Raw genomic sequence first — 18943 nt, 5'->3', positions numbered from 1 at the left:
AGAAGAAAAAGTAACATTATAGAAAAAAAGCCAGCTTCAGAAACTATCTTCTGTCCCACTTTGTTGTTCATTAAACTGGGACTGTGCTAAACGGTTCTCCTAGTGTCTTTTTTAAAAATCATTTTTATTTAAATATTTCCCAATTATATGTAAAAAAAATTTTTAAACATTTTTTTTTAATTTTGAATTCCAGTTCTCTTCATCACTCCCACCACATGGTTATCAATTATACAGGTGAGGTCACACAAAATATATTTCTTGTTAGCCATGTTGTAAAAGAAAACACAAAATAAGCGATAAAAAGTTTAAAAAATTATGCTTCAGTCTCATTCAGAGTTTATCAGTTTTTTCTCTGGATGTAGACAGCATTTTTCATCATAGATCCTTAGGAATTGTCTTGATCAGAGTAGCTAAGTCTTTCACAGTTAATTATCGTTACAATATTGTTAATATGTACAGTGTTCTTCTAGTTCTGTTTACTCTACTTTGCTTGTTCATATAAGTCTTCAGGTTTTTCCTGAAACCATCCTGCTTGCTATTTCTTATAACACAATAGTATTTCATCACAGTCATATACTGCAACTTATTCGGCCATTCCACAATTGATGGGCATCCCCTCAGTTTCTAATTCTTTGCCACTACAAACGACTTGCCATAAATACTTTTGTATGAATAGGTTCTTTTTCCTTTTCTTTGATCTCTTTTGGATTCAGACCTAGTAGTGCTATTGCTGGGTTAAAGGGTATGAACAGTTTTATAACCCTTTGGACGTGGTTCCAAATTGTTTTCTGGAGTGAGTGGACTAGTTCACAGTTCCACTAACAGTGCAGTGTCCCAATTTTTCCACATCCATTCCAGTGTTTGCCATTTTCCTTTTCTGTATGTTAGCCAATCTGATAGGTGTGAGGTGGTACCTCAGAGTTTTTTAATTTGAATTTCTCTAATCAATAGTGATTTAGAGCATTTTTTCACATGACTAAAGATAACCTTGATTTCCCCTGAAAACTGTCTGTTCATATCCTTTGACTATTTATCCACTGTGGAATAGCTCTTATTTTCATAAATTTGGCTCAGTTCCCTATGTATCTGAGAAGTGAGAACTTTCTCAGAGAAACTTACTGTAAAATTTTTCTCCAATTTGCTATTTTCTTTTTAATTTTGGCTGCTTTAGTTTTGTTTGTGTGAAAGCTTTTTAATTTCATATAATCAATATTATTTATTTTACTTTCTGTAATCCTCACTATTTCTTGTTTGGTCATAAACTCTTCCCTTATTCAGAAACCTGACAAGCATAATTTTCCATGTTCCCTAATTTACTTATAATATTATGTCTAATCATTTATCCATTTTGACCATATCTTGATTTATGTTATGAGATGCAGATCTATGTCTGTTTTCTTTCCAACTGCTTTTCTGAGCAATTTTTGTCAAATGTTGAGTTTTTACCCCAAAAGCTTGAGTCTTTGGGTTTATCAAACACTAGATTGCTATGGCCATTTGCTGCTGTGTACCTAATCTATTTCACTGATCCATCACTCGCTTAGCCAATACCAGATTGTTTGTTTTAATGATTACTACTTTGTTAATATAGTTTGAAACCTGGAATTTCTAGGTCACCTTATTTCACATTTTTTTTTTCATTGATTCTCTTGATATTCTTGATCTTTAGTACTTCCAGATAAATTTTATTACTACTTTTCTTTGATAGTTTGTGTGTTATGGCACTGAATAAGTAAATTAATTTAGGTAGAATTGCCATTTTTACTATATGGGCTTGGCCAACCCATGAGAAATTAATAGTTCTGCAGTTGTTTAGGCCTGTATTTCTATGAAAAGTGTTTTGTAATTGTGTTCATATAATTTCTGGGTTTGTCTCAGCAGGTAGACTCCTAAGTATTCTATATTTTCTTCAGTTATTTTAAATGGAAATATCCTTATATCTTTATATAAAATATATAATATTGTAATGATGATATATAATATAGTAATGATAATTAACTGTGAAAGACTTAGCTACTCTGGTCAAGACAGTTTCTAAGGATCTATGATGAAAAATGGAATCTACCTCCAGAGAAAAAACTGATGGAATAATAATATACATATTATATAGTCATGTGTAATAATAATACATTATAAAATATATATTTTTTATTTCTTTATATCTCTTGCTGTTGGGTTTTGTTAATAGGCTACAGAAATGATTTATGTGAGTATATATCTTATGTATATATCTTACATCCTGCAACCTGAAGTTGTTAATTATTTCATCTAGTTTTTTATTGATTCTCTAGGGTTCTCTAAGTATACCATCATATCACCTGCAAAAAGTGATAGTTTTGTTTCTTCCTTGCCTACTTTTATTCCTTCAATTTTTTTCTTATCTTATTGCTATAACTAGCGTTTCTCCCACACTATTTGTGATAATAGACATCCTTGTTTCAATCCTGATCTTATTGGGAAGGCTTCAGGTTTATTCCCATTACATATCATGCTTGCTTTCATTTTTAGATAGATGCTACTTGTCATTTTAAGGAAGGTTCCATTGATTCCTCTGCTTTCTAGCTTCTTAATGTATTTTGTCAAAGACCTTTTCTCCATTGATATCTTAAATTATTTTTGTTTTTGTTATGCTAATAGTTTTACTAATATTGAACCAGTCCTGCATTCCTGTTGTAAATCTCAACTGGTCTTAGTGTATGATCTTTGTGATGTATTGCTATAATCTTTTTGTTAGTATTTTATTTAAAGGTTTTGCATTGCATTTTGAAAGTGGAGCTGCTCGCTGCCCGCCCACCGCAGCCGCAGGTGCCGTAGCTGAGGGGGAAAAGGGAGAGTCGGGAAGCCCCAGAGCGCCGCCCTGCCCTCCTGCCCTGCCGCCTCGAGCCCGCACCTGGGGAGGGCAGCGGCCTTGGCCCGGAGAGCCTGAGCAGACCGGCAGGGCCTCCATCGCCCGTGAGCCATGGCAGGAGCTGGAGGAGGAAATGATATTCAGTGGTGTTTTTCTCAGGTGAAAGGGGCAGTTGATGATGATGTAGCAGAAGCAGATATAATTTCTACAGTAGAATTTAACCATTCTGGAGAATTGCTAGCAACAGGAGATAAAGGAGGTAGAGTCGTCATCTTCCAACAGGAGCAGGAGAACAAAACCCAAACACATGGCAGAGGAGAATACAATGTTTACAGCACCTTCCAGAGCCATGAACCTGAGTTTGACTACTTGAAAAGTTTAGAAATTGAAGAAAAGATCAACAAGATTAGGTGGTTGCCTCAGAAAAATGCTGCTCAGTTTTTATTATCTACCAATGATAAAACAATAAAGTTATGGAAAATATCTGAAAGGGATAAAAGACCAGAGGGCTATAGTTTAAAAGAAGACGGTCGCTATAGGGATCCTACAACAGTCACCACACTGTGGGTGCCAGTGTTTAGGCCCATGGATCTGATGGTTGAGGCAAGTCCAAGGAGAATATTTGCCAGTGCTCATACATACCACATCAGCTCTAGCTCTATCAATAGTGATTATGAAACATATTTATCTGCAGATGATTTGTGGATTAATCTTTGGCACCTTGAAATAACGGACAGAAGTTTTAATATTGTAGATATGAAGCCTGCCAACATGGAAGAGCTGACCAAGGTGATCACGGCAGCCGAGTTCCATCCCAACAGCTGTAACACCTTTGTTTACAGCAGCAGTAAAGGGACGATTCGACTGTGTGATATGAGGGCATCTGCCCTCTGTGACCAGCATTCGAAATTGTTTGAGGAACCTGAAGATCCCAGTAACAGGTCCTTTTTCTCTGAAATCATTTCCTCCATTTCTGATGTAAAATTCAGCCACAGTGGTCGATATATGATGACTAGAGATTACATGTCAGTAAAAATCTGGGATTTAAACATGGAAAACAGACCTATGGAAACCTACCAGGTGCATGAATACCTCAGAAGTAAACTTTGCTCGCTGAATGAGAATGACTGCATTTTTGACAAATTTGAGTGTTGTTGGAATGGATCAGACAGTGTTGTCGTGACGGGATCTTAACAATAATTTCTTCAGAATGTTTGATAGAAATACAAAACGGGATATCACCCTGGAAGCATCCCGGGAAAACAATAAGCCACGCACTGTTTTGAAGCCATGAAAAGTCTGTGCAAGTGGCAAATGAAAGATGAAATAAGTGTCGACAGCCTAGACTTCAACAAGAAAATCCTTCACACAGCTTGGCACCCCAAGGAAAACATCATTGCCGTAGCTACTACGAACAACCTGTATATATTCCAAGACAAAGTGAATTAGGCTTGGCATTCCTAGCAGGAGTCCACTTCTTGCATAGTTGAGATAGTTGAATCTAGCATTTGTACCTGTAAGAGAGAGAGAGAGAGGTCCATTGTGGCACCCCTTTCCAGTGTTTAAGAATGTGCCATGTAACAACACATTTTTATAGCTACATGGAGAAAGCTCTGATTCACTGTGGTGTTCTCCATGTCTGCTAGCCATTTAGGTAAGGGTAGGGCACTTTTAATTTAAATGACTACTTGCACCATCTTGCCTAATGGACTAGATTGGACTGTATCAACATGGTTTACTTCACTTTTTATGCCTTCCATTGTGATGACGTCAAACACAGTGAAAGCCTTCAGTCATGCTATGGGATTTAATTGTGTAACCTCATTACTGTATCATTTGTGGCCCTTTTTTATTAAATACAGCTCATTCTTACCGTGGCTTGTAGCATTCCTCCTCCTCCTCTGGCCTCCTGGACTCCTCCCCATCAACTCTCTTACCCACTTCCCCTCCACCCAGCCCTGGTGGTGGTGTATTCAAAAAGAAAGAAAAAGAAATAAAGCACATGAAATGGGTCAGTTTGGGGTCAATGGTAAAGGGGGGTTATGTTGCGAACAAATGTTTTAATAACAGTTGGACTATAATCACTCCTTGCCATGTCTGGCACCAAAAACAAAATAAGAGAGAGAGAAGAAAAAAAAAAAACAAAGAACTACTGAATAAAAGTGACAAAAGAATGGAGGGAAAAAAAAAGGTTTTGCATCAGTGTTCATTAGGAAAGTTGGTCTGTGTTTTCTTCCTGTTTTTGCTTTCCCTGGTTTAGATCAGCATCACATTTGCATCATAAAAGGAACTTGATGGGACTCTTTGTTTACCTATTTTTTCAAATAATTTATATAGTATAGTATTGCAATTAATTATTCTTTCAGTAGTTGATAGAACTCATTTGTAAATCCATCTGGGTCCTGGAGAATTTTTCTTAGGTGCTCATTGGTATCTTGTTCAATTCCTTTTTCTAAGATTGGGTAAATATTCTGTTTTCTGTTAATCTGGGCAATTTGTATTTTTGTAGATATTCATGGATTTCACTTAGATCATCAGTTTTACTGGAATATAATTAGGCAAAACTAATTTAGATGTGAAGTTAAAGCATTGCACCACCCCTACCTCTATTCCTGCCCCCCCAACACACATATACCACTTTCCTATCCACTATAAAAACACTCTAACTTTCTTACGTCTTTTGTGTGAGATAACTTTCCCCATTCTTGCTCTGTCCCCTTCTCCCAGGGCATCCCTCTTTCTTGCCTATCCATTCGGGTTTGTTTTTTTGACATCATCCTAACATAATCAACTTACTCCTGTACCTTCTTTTTATGTAGAATCTTTCCTACTGCCCTAATAATGATAAAATTCTTGGAAGATAAATGTATCATCTTCTCATACAGGAAGGTAAACAGTTCAGCCTTATTGAGTCCCTTGTGATTTTTCTTTCATGCTTGCCTTTTTATGCTTCTTTTGAGTCTTGTATTTAAAAGTAACATTTTCTATTTATGCCTGGTCTTTTCATCAGAAATTCGGAAATCTTTTTCATTGAATATCCATTTCCCCCCCTCCCCCAAAGGATTATATTCAGTTTTGCTGGGTAGGTTATTCTTGGTTGTAATCTCAGCTCTTTTGACTTTTTTTTTTTATAAGCAATCAGGATTAAGTAACTTGCTCAAGGTTACACGGCCAGTTATTTCTGGGTGTGGTGCTGAGTATCTGAGCCCAGATTTGATCCAGGTCATCCCGACACTGGAGCCAGTGCTCTTACTCGCTGAGCCACCTGGCTGCCCCTAAGCAATTGGGGTTAAGTAACTTGCTCAAGGTTACATGGCCAGGTGTTTCTGGGTGGGTGCTAAGTGTCTGAGCCCGGGATTCAATCTCCAGGTCTTCTCAAACACTGGAGCTGCTGCTCTTACTCGCTGTGCTACCTGGCCGCCCCACTTTTGACTTTCTTAATATCATGTTCCAAGTTCTACACCCCTTTAATCTGGTAGCTTCTAAATCTTGTGTGATCCTGACTATGACTCTACAGTATTTGAATGATTTCTTTCAGACTGCTTGAAATCTTTTTCTTTGACTTCTGGGAGCTCTGAGATTTGGCTACAATATTCCTGAAAGTTTTCGTTTTGGGATCTCTTTCAGATGGAGATAGGTGAATTCTTCTAGTGTTTATTTTACTCCCTAGATTATGGAACGTAAAATTTGGGACTTGTAGGAGAACGCCAACTTAATAAGGGAAACATTGTGACTGAGGCAACTCAAATTTAAATCAGATTGATTCTCAAGACAGTTTGGAATAATTCTATCAATATATAATGAAAACATATATGCATGTTTTTGTTCTTTATGTTGTATGTTTGGTCTCATGCCATTTATAATCTACAGTTAATGGGTTTTGTTTCTCTAGACTACCTTCTTTTCTCCTGACATCCCCCACCCCCCAGAAATGTTCAAACTCATTCTTCTAATTTCTAGATCTCCTCTTTAGTCACCACACCTCACCATTAAGTAGCCCTTAGGCTCTTAGTTCTAATCACCCTTAGAGATACCTGGACTGTGCATTGGGATACATTTCCTTTGTTTCTCCTTTATAATCATATTTTTATTTCAAGCAAAATTAGAGACTTCGCTATTTTTCTGGTTTCTGTGAATTCTTCATGTTATTTAAAAGTTTTTGGTAACTTTGTTCCCTTTGAAGACTTTTGATATGGGTGTATTTAACTTTCCCCCTAAATCTCTTGTTTTGTTTTTAATTTTTAGTTCCCTTCCAGAATTCATGGCCCTCTTTTTAAAAAAATCATATTTAAAACTCGGTTTTGTTCTCTTTTAGTATCCACCAGGCTATGAAGAAGCCATGGCAAGTAAAGAAAAGAAAGATAATGTCAAAAAGCCACCTGTGGTGAAGGGGTCAAGCAAACGAAGCAGTGAAAAACAGAAAAGGTCTATTGATGGTATGTCATATGCTTGCTGGAAGCATTGTAAAGCAGTTATGTGAACCAAGAAGAAAACAATTTTGGTTTTTGAGGGATGGGAGAAAGGGTGTAGCTTTTGCTTTAGACTAAGGATATAATGTTAAAATAATTTTTTCATGTATTTTTAATTTATTTTTTATTTTGAAAGTAATTAAAAACACAAATATTATACATGGTTAATAGGCACAAACAAATAAGAAAGAAAATGATTAGGTCCCAATTCTGACTCCGCCACTAGTTACGTGACTACTAACTTTCCTCCACTGGGTCTCATTTCCCTTTTAAATAAAATGAGAGATTTTGACAGACCTTGCAGCATTTCTGTTGGTTCCAAAATTTTATAGATCTCTAATTCTTTTTTTTTTTTTTGAGCCCGTTCTTATAGTTGACCTTTGTCTGAAACTGTACTATTGCCCAAGGGTAAAGTACAGTTATTTAGATCATTAGACTTGTTTCACAAATGAAGGTCCTGGTACTTGATAGATTTTTGCTTCATGGTACTGCTTAGACCTATCATGTTAATATTCCTACTGACAATATTTTTAATAGGTCAAGTTGAGCCTGGGAGTGGCTCCAAAACCAGAAGAATGACAGATGGAGGGAAAGTTGAAGCTTTCCAACTGACTACACAGCAGCAGAATCTGATCCAACAGGACTGTCCAAACCAGAAGCTGTGGGATGAAGTCCTTGCATCTCTGAAGGAAGGACCAGTATGTTCAAATTCAATTAAAATTACAGCGTTAAGAATTACAAAAGTAGACATTTCCTATATTGAGGTGTGGTGCTTTCCAGTTCTTACCGATGACTATCTTCTTGGTTGGCATTCACCAGAGACATCATATTAAGAAGTAGAAATTACAGGGGCTCGTGTAGTTCTTTTTGGAGATAATAGCCAAATATGAGATCTGTTTTTTACTTATGTTACTAGGCCTTTTGGATGTTACCCTTGAATTTTCTTTAGCAATTTCTTATATGTAGCTACGTATTGGCAGGGAATCTTAACAAAACCAAGTTTTTGTAGGTTTATTCTTCTTAAGCCCAGAAAAATGTCTCTATCTAAGTTATGTTTTTCTTATTTTGCTTATTTATGCAACTAGGTACAGGTTAGAAAACCTAAATGTATAAATTGTAGAAACTAATCTCTATAAAAGCTACATACCATGGGGCGGCCAGGTGGCGCAGTGAGTAAGAGCACCGGCCCCAGCTTTGGGAGACCTGGGATCGGTTCCGGCCTCAAATACTTGGCACCCACACAAAAATAACTGGCCATGTAACCTTGAGCAAGTTTCTTAACCCTGATAGCTTTAAAAAAAAAAAAAAAGATCTACACACCACACGTGTAAACATACTTTAAAAATATTCCCATACATTTTTGATGATTTACGAAGCAGTGTAGTGTGGTATAGGGCATTGAATTTAGAGGAGACCCTGGATTCAAATACTAGTAGTCATACTTATTAATGACATTACCCTGGGCAAGCTACTTAATTTCACTGATTTTCCATTTTCCCATTAGTAAACTGCGGTGGTAATAATTTTGCCCCACCTAATTTCTTCACAGAGTTATTTGTGAGAGAAAACAATTTATAAACTTTAATCTCTAGAAATGTTTGTTATCATTATTGTTGTTATCGCATCTTCATTTACCAAATTATAGAGTCATCATTTCTGTTAATGCTTTATAGATTCAATTGCAAAGTAGTTTGGGGGGGGGGGGACATCAAGAAAATGGCCTTTGACATTTCAGATATTTTAGGTTAGCATTAAGAAGTGTAAGTTCATTTTATTCTTGTAGAGACATAACATTTATGTACACAGAAAAGCAAGGGATGCCAATTAAGCCTGCAAATGGCAGAAAAAAGAGGCCTGGAGCAAGAGTCCAGAGGCCCAGGCTCTAACTTTGTCTATGCCACTAAGAAGACAAGAATTGGGTCAAATTATTTCCCTTCTCTAAACCTCAGTTTTTGCGTTATTAAAATTAATGGGTTTAATGAGATGATCTCTTAAGTCCTTTAACATTTATGATCATAGTATCATAACATATAGGAAACATTTAATTGTTTTTTAACTGAATTATCTCTTCTAGCTCTAAAATATCAGTGAATCTGCATGGCTTTAAAGGCTGTGGCTATGCAAACTTTTCTCAGGTTTCTCACGTTCCAAGCAAATGATTACATGTGAAGAGAGACCAAGAAAGGGGAAAAGAGAAGACTATTTTCCCTTTCCTTTCCTTGGGTCATGGGGTGATTGATTGAGAGAGCTGGGAAGAGGCTGTGGAAATCATCTCTTACTACCCACACATTTTGGGAATGAAGCAATATGTGTTGAAAAGAGGCAAGGTGACTTCCCCAGGATGACCTTGGGAGTCAATAGTAGGGCCAGGATTCAAACTCCACTTCTTTTGTTGTGGTCTAGGGGTGCTGAGAACCTGAGATGACTGGGCAAAGGGCCCGGGTCTGCCTCAAAAGAATATGACCACTCAAGCCTTCTTTCATTCAGAGACAAGGTTTATTGTGTCATCAATAGAAGGGGGCAAGATTGTAAGAATCTGCACTATTTGTGACACCAATACAAGCAGGCAAGATTTTAAGAATCTGAGGAGTAATGGGAGCAGGATGGACACTTTTATACAGAAAAACTGTGGGAAGATAGGATGGGATTAAGGAGTGGCAGAGAGCCTGGGGTAGAGCCAGGTGCAAACAATCAAGTCCACAATAAAAGGACAATTAAAAGGATTGTTGAGTGGGACAGGCGCCAGAGACTTGGTTCAGGGGCTTTGGGATTCTAGGTCCCAGAGACTTGGTTCAGGGCCTTTGGGGTTCCAGGTCCCAGAGACTTGGTTCAGGGCCTTTGGGGTTCCAGGTCCCAGAGACTTGGTCTTTTCCTTTTAAGGGTCTAGAGTGAATCCCGTCCCCGTCACTTTTACTCCAAACCTCTTGCTCTTTTCTATTGCACCGTGGTTTCAGTTGTGAGTATCCTACGACTATTAAATGTACCACTTTTTAGAATAAATTGAATAAATTATCTTTGATCTCCGCCCTGAAACTAACTAATCCTTAGAATTTTTAATAAATTATAGTTTCTCTAAAAATACAAAGGAATAAATGTGTACTCCCCATCTTCCAAAGTTAAAAGCTATCTATGAATTACATCTAAATCAACCTTGCAATTGTACTCAAAAAAACTTTCTCCTACTAAATGCACCTTGCCCTCCCAACACAGCTACTTCTTCTTTTTAAAACAAAAAGCCCATTACTTCCCTTTAATTTTTTCCCTCCCCAACTTGCCTTAAAATGTATATGGCAAATTATTCCAGTTAATTAAGAGTACCAATTCCATTTTATTATGTTCTGTACAAAAGATTGAGTGAACCCAGTTATAGAAACAACACTGTATAATAGAGAAAGTACTAGACTTTTGGAATCACAACTTGATAAGAGGTCCTGGCCACATTATTTACTAGTTTTGTGACCATGGGCAAGTCACCTCTCTCTAACCCTCAAGTATACCCACCCATCCATAAAATCGGCATAATTATACAGACTTTCACTACTTATCAGGCTAATTAGGGCCAAATGAAATGTGTATGAAAGTATATAAGCTCCTGTTTTCCCTTACTTCTGCAGGGGCTGCATTTCTCTCCTTAAACATTTCATGAGTTCTGAAATGACTCTCATATTCCTGGGGATAGAGGTCATCATTTGGCCATGTCTCCTCATTTCAAGTCCTTAAAAGGATTTTTTTTGCTATTGCCTCTTTTCTGAGGATAAACATGTTTCAAGCAACTTAAGCCAATTCTTTAGCTTTTATTTAGGTTTGAAATTCTGGGTCCTGGTCTCCCTAATAGTCCTGTCAGCAGGGCATCTTCTTCCTAATACTATAAGCAGAGATTGCTCTCCTCTTCTTATTCATATTGCGAGTTGTAAAGTCTGAACTGACTTTTCCTCAGAAAATTAGCATTCCCCCAAATTCAGCAGTAGTTGTAAACTCTTTGAATGTCTGTCTTTTGCTTATAAAGGAATTTTATCAGGTGGAGAGCCACCATATTCTTATACTTGGCCTTTGAGACGTGCCTGGGACATTTCAGCTGCCCAACGTCTGCAGAATAGGAACAGAAAGGAAGAATCAAAACAACAATCCAAGACTTCCTACAGAAAGTTAACATAAAATACCAAAATTAACATAACTGCAGCTGAGCCTCACCCCATAAAAGAAAGGCAAGGGTATAAATATTTGAAGATACTTGGGAATGGCAACAGTGTCTGTAGAGCCTGAACTCCCATCTGCATGTCTGCTGTAGGGGTTAAAGCCAATTATAATATAAAGGAATAGATTTTTTCTTTAACAGCTATTGAAATATACCTTTGATTCAGAAAGTTAGAAACACCACTTTACAAAACTCATCTCATAGGAAATTTTAGCTGCAAATAGGGATTTTTCTTTCATTCAAACTTTTATTCAGAAACTATAAGAAAATGTTAACCTTTCTACCCTTGCTTCTTGGGTACTATCCTAGAATTTTCTGAAAATACTGGAACAGTCCTTTATGTGTGTCTGCTGCCAGGAGTTGGTCTACCAGCCAGTGACAACGGAGTGCCTCCACAATGTCTGTAAAGTAAGTCTACTTGACAGCATGAATTCACTGAACTTTTTCTGCTGGTAAAGGCCCAGGTTCTGAGTTGATTTTCTGTTTTGTGGGATTAGGAAAAACATCTTTGAAGCAGAACGTTTAATTGATAAGGTATTTTCCTAGGTGCTATAATGATGAGTGTAGTTACATTTCTAATAGAAACTTGCTGTTTTTACTCAGCAAACAAAGAGCTGGTTTTTAAATTTTCTGCCTGATACAGGGCATCCCAAAAGATTTAGTGCCATTTAAAGCTTAAAAACTGCTTTAAACTAAAAACCTTAAAACTGCAGTAAAACTTTTGGGACACCTGTATTATGAAAAAGACTCTCGAATTGTATTATAAGCATGATCTGTACACCAGATTGGCTCAAGTAATTCCATTTTAAGTTAAGCCATAAAGAAGGCCTATTTGGGACAAACTGATATCTTTAGAAGGGATCTAAAATAAATATGAAATATATATCAATATTAAAATTATATTCCCAGTCAGCTACTTCAAACCAGTTAAAAATTTATATACCAAGTTGCTAAAGGTATGGCATATAAATATTATGACTAACAGTTACATGTGATATATAGGAAGAAAGATATTTTTCATTCAGTGGTTAAAATTGTAATATAAAAGGAGTAACTCAAAGTAGTCAGTAAGCAATTAAGTGTTTACTATATGCCAGATAATGTGATACGAATATAAGCAAAACAGTGGCATTCCCTGCCTTCGAGGAGCATACATTTTAATGGGGTAAGAAAATACATAAAAGGAACCTGAAACAATGGGGAAGAATGGTGCAGGAAGGAAAGCTTATAGGTTCTAGTGCAGGGGCATGGTAGAAAAAGTCCAGGATAGTCAGCCAGAAAACAGTCTTAATAAATGTTTGACTGACAGGCACTGTTAAAAGCATTGGAGGTATAAAGAGAGGCAAAAAAACAGGCTCTGCTCAAGAGATACTCACAAGTGAGTGAAGGGGAAACAAGCAAACACTTATGTTACAAGCAGGCTGTATTAAGACTATATTGGACATAATCATCAGAAAGAATGCCCTTCACTTAATGGTTTTGGTAGAGGCTTCTGCTAGAAGATGAGATTTTAGTTTAGGGACCTGAAGGGAAGCCAGAGAATGCAAGAGGTAGAGAGTATTCCAGCAGGAGGGGCAGTCAGTAAAACTACTCAGTTGGTAGGTGGAGTGTCTTGTGTTAGGAACAACAAAAAGTGTCATTGGATCAAAGATTCCATAAGGGAATGTAAGGTGTAAAAAGACTAAAAAGGTAGAGACTCTAGGTTATGAACAGCTTTTAACGCCACACAAATGATATTCTGTTTGATCCTGGAAGTGATGGGGAGCCACTAGAGTTTATTGAGTGGGGTGTAAGGAGAGGATTGACATGGTCAGCACTTCTTTAGAAAGATCCCCTTGACATCTGAGTTAGAGGATGGAATAGAATAGGAAAAGACTTGGGGCAGGCAGATCAATGAGCATACTGTTGCATTAGTCCAGGCCAAAGGGCCTGCACCAGGGTGATGGCAGTATCAGAAGAGAGGAGGTGTGTTCAAGAGCTGTTACAAAGGTAGGCTCTACAGACCGTGGCAGCAGATTGAAATGAGGAGTAAAAGAGTGAGTATGAGTGACTAGGAGGATGGTGGCGCCTTTGGCAGTAATAGAGAATTTTGAGAGTGAGAAAGGTTTGGGAGGAAAGATGAGTTCCGTTTTAGAATTGTTGATTTTCAGATATCCATGAGACCTCCAGTTCAGGCTATCCAATAAGCAGTTGGGAAGAGATAGGAGACTGGAGGTCAGCAGAGATATTAGTGCTGGATAGGTAGAGAAGGTTGAAAAGGGGAGAGAAATAAGAGTACTCTTGGCTCCAGGTATTCTCTTGCTGTCTCCCATGCCTGGCATGCTCTCCCTCCTCTGCTCTGACTGCCAACCAATGTGACTTCCTTTAGGTCCAAACTAAAATTCCACCTTCTACAGGAAGCCTACCCTGACCCCACTTAATTCCATTGCCTTCCTTCTTGTGTCTTTATTTTGTATGCAGTTTGCTTTGTGTATATATGTTTGCATGTTGTTTCCCCATTAGACTGTAAGCCCCTTGAGGGCAGAAACTGTCTCTTGGCTCTTTTTGTACCTTCAGTGCCTAGTATAGCATAATAGATGTTTAATAAAGATTGATTAATTGAAGAGGCCCCAGGATAGAGCCCTATGGGATGCCCACAGTTAGCAGGTGACCTGAATGGAGATGTAGCAAAGGAAACAAAGAAGGAACAGTCAGATAGGTAGGATCAGGAGAAAGTGGTGTTCCAAAAACCTAGAGAGTAGAGAATGATTGACAGCGTCAGGCTGAAGAAAGATTAAAAAGGACAAACACTGAGAAAAGGCCAGTAAATTTGTCATTGAAGAGATTATTAGCGACTTGAGAGAGAGCAGTTTCAGTTCAATGATGAGGTTGGAAGCCAGACTATTCTATTAGAGGATAAGAAGAAATAAAAAGGAAAGGAAGTAGCGGGATCTGTTGTAGATGGCGTTCTCAGGAGTTTAGGCACCAAAGGTAGGAAAGATATGGGACAATTACATGGGTAGATGGATCGAGTGAAAGCTTTTTAAGGATGAGGAGAGCATGAGTGCAGCCTAGAGAGGAATGAAGATGTGACTTGAGGATCCAGTGTGTGAAGTCCAGGGACAAGAGCGAACTTGTAGGGTAAAGAGGCTTCTGGAACATTGGAGAGAAAGTTCAGGAGAGTCATTAGAGCAGTCTGAAGAGCAATAAATAGTCCGTGCTTCATGAGACCTCTGTGGTTAAATTAAAAAATGTCATTTCCTTTATCTCTTCCTCCTTTTTGTTTAACAATACAATTGATTTCAGTTCAACCTTAAATACCTACCATGTGCTAGGCACCAGGCAAGTCACTGAGGACAAGGTAAATACTTCATTGGGTTAGAGGGCTTTTGCATAAGGGAACTTCCTTTATCAACACAAGTTGGCAGCTTCTCTGAACCTAAAGGTTGTCCAGTCAGTGTCAGAGGCAAGATCTGAACACAGATCTTCCTTGCTTCAAGACTAATTTTATCCACTACACTACACTCCCTCTTCTAGGATAGACAGATAATTTCTGAAATGAAGGAGTTAGACTCAGTGGCATCTAAGGTGCCTTCTAGCTCTAAATCTATGAGCTGGTCGTCCTAAAACATTAACTTTGTCTAAAGAAGCTCACAGTTAACAGTGCCAAATAGGACAAGTATATAAATAACTATGAATGCAGAGGAGAGATTGGAGCAAAATGCTGGGAGAAATTAACAACTGGAGATATCATTTACATCGGGGGGGGGGGGGGGGCGGCGGCGGGTTAAGGAAGATTTCCAGTAAATGCTGGGGGGAAAGTAGGTAAATCTTGAATATATTTTCTCTGGCAACTCTTCTCCAGCTTCAAATTGATTTTCTATTTTGTGTGTCTTAGAGTTGCTTACAGCGATCCTTTCGAGCTCAAGTTTTCACCTGTCCTGCTTGTCGTCATGACCTTGGAAGAGAATATACTATGGTTCCCAACAAGATCCTGCAGACATTACTTGACCAGTTCTTCCCTGGCTATAGCAAAGGACGATGACATGTCCATCTTGTTCTCTTCCAGTGACTTTATAGACAATAAAAGATAATTCCATCATGAGGAAAAAGACAACAGTGGACCAATAGACTTAATGGGACTCAGCAGATGTTCACATTCTGAAGCTGCTAACCCTCTTACCCACCTTGCCACCACCTTTTTTTGTAGTAAGAAATCCATTTATCAACTGTCTTTCAACACCAAAAGGTAGGGCCCAAGTTGTTATTTATTGACAACTAGTATTAATGAAAATGGAGGCTTCAACCCTGACTTGTCAGCCTAGTTGATGCACAACTTATGATTTGTTTATTTTGCAACTACCTCAGGACAGAGGAAAGGGATTTGGGGAATTTTTTTAAAAGGCTAATTGGTCAACAGAAATTTTAGCTATCTACTGCCTCCTGAATATTAGTTTGTCTGGTCCATGCAATTTGATTTTCCAGAAAAATAATTAGCAGCACTTAAGCCAGATTATATGGTGTGCATAATCCTTTTTTAAATCATATTTTCTTCCATTATGATGTTTTTTTTATTTTGTTTTGCAAGAACAGGCTGATTTTTATCTATTTTTGTGCGCTTCATTGTGCTTTCTTCTTGTATCTTATGCAAGTTGACTACTAATGACTAATGAAAACAATATGGATGCATTGTTGCTACATTAGTGTAATGTGATCTGTGTTTTTTGCACTTAAAGAGGTATTCAAAACATTCTCATTGTGTAAAAACGATTTCATTAAACAAGCCACTTTTGTGTTAGTTAAAAATTTATGCTTTCACTAGGTCTTGTTATCAGTGGCAATACATCTACAGCACATTGCAATGCTAGCTTGGAGAGGGTTGAAATCGCTTCATATTGTGATCTTAAATTTTATATACAGTATATTCCCCCAAAGTATACCTATTAAATATTTTATGATTCAAAAAAATCATTATTTTTGTTGCCTTGAGTTGTATATCTTTGCTTACATCATGAATTTTAAGAAGTAATCACTTCAGGAGTTTGTTGCATGAGAAATTTTTATAGAATAGACATTTTGTACAAAATTATACTTAAATTTTTGTTGAGGAGGACTAGAATTATTTGCATTGTCTAGAGGTTGTCATGAAAATTGAACTTGAGTTCAGTTGTAAATTATTCTCTCTGAACTTCAAAAAACTTATAGTATGAAAAACTTCAGGATTCCCCAAAATACTTAGTTAAGTCCAGGCTATCTTTTTCACAACTCTTATTTTAAGCAAGACTTCACATATTTAAAACATTGGAATATTCACCAAGATTCATTTTTTTACATAAGGAAATAGAAACACATCTTAATACATCTAGAGATGATTTATCTCCACATCTCTAATTTATAACGGGCCACATTTATCTCTTCGGGCTCTCCCCTGTCAGCCTAGGTAAATGAGTTTTAATTTGGGGAGTGGGAAACTACTCAAAGTCTTAATTCTTGTCATTTACTTCAAATAAGGTTACGCTTTACTTTTCCAACATTCTTGTGAGATAGGCATAGCTTATTCTTTGCACCATCTCTGCTTGGTATAACTGCTGAGAGGACTTAATATTTTAGAGGGAAAATCATTTTACAAATAGGTATCTTATACTGATAGGGCAAGGTATTAAAATACTTAACTAGTCATCTATTCCTATGACCTATGTCATAAGCAGAGTGTTAATATTATTAGTTTTTAAAGATTGTTATTAAAATTTTCAAACAGCGAATTTCCATACTTTTTTAAAGAAAGAAACACATAAGCTTGTCCATCTTTTTTCAATGTCATCTTCATAGCAGCAGAAAAATTTCAGTATGGATAAACTTGAGTTTGGATGAAATTATCAGAAAATTATATTGAATTTTTTCCTGTAGCTTCATACCAGTGTCCTTAAAAATGATTGGCATTTATTGTTCCCTCCCTTTTCTATTTCTGTGGTAAAGAATAAGAATAGAAGCTTTTTAAATAACAAGTAACAAACAGAAGAAACTACCTCATGTGACTTCAGGTATTGTACTGTTTTTAAGTATTTCAGCGTTTCAGTATTTGGAAAAGAAGCCTAAATTTACCTACACATAAAAATCTTGACAGGAATTTCCAGAAATTAATCAGACTTAGACAAATTCTTATTTACATGTATTTAAAATGCTTTTTTAAAAAAATGATATGGCAATGAAGGACAACACAAGTTTAGATTATAAACTCAATTTATAACATCTTACAGAAAAGGAAGATGGAAGATGACGAACAGTATTGCTTCTAAAATAGCAAGAAACAGTAGAAGGAAAAACAAATTCAAAGAAAGTTTGGCAAGAGAAGATACCTAAGATACCAAAGGCATTTAAGGATGAAACTGCCAGGAGAACAGCAAATGAAAGATGGAAAAGATCTGCAAAGTTTTTATGACATTTTTTTTATAATAAAAGGATAATGGAAGCACCACATTTGGATTCAATATCACAGTCCAAATATGATTCTTGAGGAAGTGGAAGTGACATTGAAGAAAACAAATATGGGATAAGCAGCTGAACTAAACTAAGTATATACAAAGAAGGTTTATCCTGGAGGCAACACAATTTTGAGGGCATTAAGGCATATGATGAAAGGGGATGATAACCAGAAGTTTGGGGGAAATATGTTTCAGATCTTATTACCCAAAAAAGCAATCCAGAGAACCTTCATAATTACCAACCCATGTGTATATTTTCCTATTCAGTCTCCTTTGTAGGATTATCATCCCTTTTTCAATTTCTGTGGGTGTGTATCCCCAGGGCTGTCCCTGAGCTTTCTGTCATCATTGGAAGGACTGCTTAAATCAATGAAGTCACAGGAAGTCACACACACTCTTGAAGTGTGCTCACCAAAACATCACGATAAAAGTAATTTACATTCCAAACCCAGAGAGTAGGCATGACGCTTTATTAAATTATCCTTTTTTTTTTTGTATGGGAGGGTATAAATTTGTGCCCACACATGGCAAAATGGTTTTAATGGTTGTTAAAGACCCAAAATGCTCCCTTCATCAGGTAGGAATTGTAGTTCTTTCAAAAACATACACTTATGTTTTAAATATTCACATAGCATTGTGAAATTTTGAATGGAGTGTTTAATTTAGAACTTAAATTCATAGATAATGATACCTGGCATTTAGCACTTAAGCTTCTAAATTATTTTCTTCATTCTGTGCCATGAAGTGCATCCTCAGTGCAGAAAAGGGACTTCAAAGGCCGTTTCTTGTTTTTTAGTCATTTTTCAGTCATGTCTGACTGTTCATGACTCCTCATAGGGTTTTCTTGGCAGATATACCGGAGTGGTTTGCCATTTCCTTCTCATTTTGCAGATAAAGAAACTAAGGCAAACAGGGTTAAGTGACTTGCACAGGGTTACACAGCTAGTGTCTGAGACCACACTTGAACTCA

General features: G+C 37.1%; 1 protein-coding gene and 1 pseudogene across 1 annotated transcript in view; both read left to right on the top strand.

Moving 5' to 3' along the window:
• Nucleotides 1-16462, top strand: part of UHRF2 (ubiquitin like with PHD and ring finger domains 2) — a 202437-nt gene extending 185975 nt beyond the window's left edge. Inside the window, exons 13-16 of the mRNA XM_069090760.1 lie at nucleotides 7164-7284; nucleotides 7855-8015; nucleotides 11822-11920; nucleotides 15390-16462. Coding sequence (XP_068946861.1) covers nucleotides 7164-7284; nucleotides 7855-8015; nucleotides 11822-11920; nucleotides 15390-15536 — 528 coding nt within the window. The 3' untranslated portion in view covers nucleotides 15537-16462. The remainder of the gene's footprint in view (nucleotides 1-7163; nucleotides 7285-7854; nucleotides 8016-11821; nucleotides 11921-15389) is intronic.
• On the top strand, nucleotides 613-7102 carry LOC138163223 (serine/threonine-protein phosphatase 2A 55 kDa regulatory subunit B alpha isoform pseudogene; annotated as a pseudogene).
• Nucleotides 16463-18943: the final 2481 nt, after the last annotated feature.

Source organism: Petaurus breviceps, unplaced genomic scaffold, assembly GCF_028583685.1.
Source record: "Petaurus breviceps papuanus isolate PSGF00001 unplaced genomic scaffold, PetGlider_PUasm1.0 187, whole genome shotgun sequence".
Classification (NCBI taxonomy): domain Eukaryota; kingdom Metazoa; phylum Chordata; class Mammalia; order Diprotodontia; family Petauridae; genus Petaurus; species Petaurus breviceps.
The sequence above is the reverse complement of the archived record's forward strand: the minus strand, read 5'-3'. Positions and strand labels throughout refer to the sequence as shown.